Here is a 2,487-nt window from a genome sequence, read left to right as displayed (position 1 = left end):
CAGGGCCACCCGGCTGTTCTGCGACGTTTACAACCCCCAGAGCAAAACCTACTGCAAGAGGCTGCAGGTGCTGTGCCCCGAGCACTCACGGGACCCCAAGGTGGGCACAGAGTGGGGTTTTAGGATGGGATTTAGGAGTTTTGGGGTGGGATTTAGGGGGTTTGGGGTGGGATTTAGGGGTTTTAAGGTGGGATTTAGAATTTTGGGGGTGGAATTCAGGGGTTTTAGGGTGGGATTCAGGGGTGCTATGCCCCATGCACTTGCAGGACCCCAAAGTGGGCAGAGAATTGGGTTTTGGGGTTTTTGGGGATGGAATTTAGGGTTTTTTGGGGTGGAATTCAGCACGTTTGGGGTGGAATTTAGGGTTTTTGGGCTGGGATTTAGGGGATCCATGCCCCAAGCTCTCTCAGGCTCCAAAGCTGGACACAAGGCAGGGTCAGGCCGAGGTTCCGGCCATCCCCAGCCCGGCACTGACCCCGTGCCACCCCCCAGGTGCCCGCGGATGAGGTGTGTGGCTGCCCGCTGGTGCGCGAYGTCTTCGAGCTGACGGGTGACTTCTGCCGCGTCCCCAAGCGCAAGTGCCACCGTCACTACTGCTGGGAGAAGCTGCGCCGCGCCGAGGTGGACCTGGAGCGCGTCCGTGTGGTGGGTGCCACCGCCCCGGGGGGTGGTGGCATCCCCAAAGTGTCCCCAAGTCCCCCACGGGGTCCCCATCGGTGTCGCCAGGAGCGTCCCTAAAAGCGTTCCTGTGTCGCTGTGGTGGCACCGAGGGTGTCTCTGTGTCCCCAAGGGGTTTCCAGTGTCAGTGGTGGTGGCTCTAAAGGTGGCCCTGTGTCACAAGAAGTGTCCTTGGTGGTGGCCCCGTGTCCCCTGGGTGTCTCTGTGTCCCCAGAGGGTTCCCAATGTCAATGGTGGTGGCTCTAAAGGTGTCCCTGTGTCCCAGGAAATGTCCTCGGTGGTGGCCCCATTTCCTCAGCCATGCTTCCATGGTTGTTTCCTGTCTCTGAGGGTGTTTCATGTCCCTGATAATGTCCCCTGTGGTGTTCCCGTTTCCCCAGTGATGGCTTCAAGACCGTCCTTGTGTCCCCAGGGGTGTCCCCATGTCCCCACTGATGTCCTTTGCAACGTCCCTGTGTCCCCACTGATGCTTCCATGGGTGACCCCTCATCAGTGTCCTGTGTCTGCATGTCCCTGTGTCCCCACACTGTCCCCACACTGTCCCCATGTCCCGCAGTGGTACAAGCTGGATGAGCTGTTCGAGCAGGAGCGGAACGTGCGGGCGGCCATGACGAACCGTGCCGGGCTCCTGGCGCTGATGCTGCACCAGACCATCCAACACGACCCCCTGACCACGGACCTGCGTTCCGACCGCTGACCCCCCACCCTGGGACCCCCACAGCCCCCTGGGACCCCCCACATCCCCTCCCCACATGGTTCCCCCTTACCCAATGCCTGGGAACTTGCCCCTCACTAAATAAATCGGGTGTGAAAAAGGCGTCTGGGGGCATCTGACGGATTTGTGGGGTCGTCCCAATGGTCTGTGGGATTCGTGGGATATACGGGCCCCTGTGGGGTCTCTGGAAGTCCTTTTTCAGGGAACTTTGGGAGTTCCCAGGTTTCAGCACCATCCCAGATCCCGAAGAGGCCGTGGGGATCCCTTTCCTGGATGTCCTGTAGGGTGGGGGGGCCCTGAGAAGATCTGGGAGGTCCTTAGAGGGTGGGGGGGGAATAGGAGCAGCATTTGGAGAGCTGGGACGGATCCCTGGTGGTTTTTGGGGGGGGATCCCTGGGGGTTCTGGGGGTTCCTGGGGTGGGGAAGGTCCCGATGGGGCCGAGGRGAATTGTCTGGGCTCATTAGCATARCCACGCCCACGYGTGCCTTCATTAGCATAGCCCACCCTCTTCGCGTCACGTGTACCCCGTGAGTCACGTGCCCGCCGCTCCGCGAGCCGCGTATTGCCCCGCCCCTCCCCCGCTGTACCCGTTTCTATTGGTCGATGCCGTGTCACATGATCACAAAACCCCGCCCCTCCCTTCAAACGTTTCCGTTTCCGACGATCGACCCCGCCCCCTCCGCCCCCCGCGGCCGCGCGGCGCAGCCGGAGGAGGAAGAGGAGGGGGAAGAGGAGGAGGAAGAGGAAGAGCTGCGCCACAGGCGGAGGCGGATGGGAACGGTGAGGGGCCGGGGGGATGTGGGACGGGAGCGGGGTTAGGGGCGGAGGGAGAACGTGAGAGATCCAAGCGGGGAGACGCGGCCGGTGGGGAAATGGGGGCCGTGAGGGGTGGCGGGGGGAGCGCTTTGGGAGTGTTTGTGTGGGGGAAGGGGCGCGAGGAAGGGAGTTATGAGGGGGAGGGTGAGTTTGAGTGTTGGTCGTGAGGGGAAGGGTGAGTTTAGGCGTTGTTTGTGAGGGTAAGGGTTTGTTTGAGGGCAGTTTGTGAGGGGGAGAGGCAGTTTGGGAGCCGTTAGTGAGGGGGAGGGGCCGCTCG

At 61.9% G+C, this 2,487-nt stretch overlaps 2 protein-coding genes across 2 annotated transcripts in view; both read left to right on the top strand.

The window, feature by feature from the left end:
• Positions 1-1,493, top strand: part of CXXC1 (CXXC finger protein 1) — a 16,620-nt gene extending 15,127 nt beyond the window's left edge. Inside the window, exons 19-21 of the mRNA XM_057387245.1 lie at positions 4-100; positions 493-645; positions 1,235-1,493. Coding sequence (XP_057243228.1) covers positions 4-100; positions 493-645; positions 1,235-1,375 — 391 coding nt within the window. The 3' untranslated portion in view covers positions 1,376-1,493. The remainder of the gene's footprint in view (positions 1-3; positions 101-492; positions 646-1,234) is intronic.
• Positions 1,494-2,050: 557 nt separating this feature from the next.
• Positions 2,051-2,487, top strand: part of MBD1 (methyl-CpG binding domain protein 1) — a gene marked incomplete at its 3' end in the record, with an annotated part of 8,484 nt that continues 8,047 nt past the window's right edge. The window contains exon 1 of the mRNA XM_057387244.1: positions 2,051-2,174. Within this exon, the coding sequence (XP_057243227.1) occupies positions 2,166-2,174 (9 nt within the window). The remainder of the gene's footprint in view (positions 2,175-2,487) is intronic.

This window comes from Malurus melanocephalus, unplaced genomic scaffold (assembly GCF_030028575.1).
Source record: "Malurus melanocephalus ecotype Western Australia unplaced genomic scaffold, MMel_1.1 scaffold_1162, whole genome shotgun sequence".
NCBI lineage: Eukaryota > Metazoa > Chordata > Aves > Passeriformes > Maluridae > Malurus > Malurus melanocephalus.
This window is presented reverse-complemented; position numbering and strand designations above follow the sequence as displayed.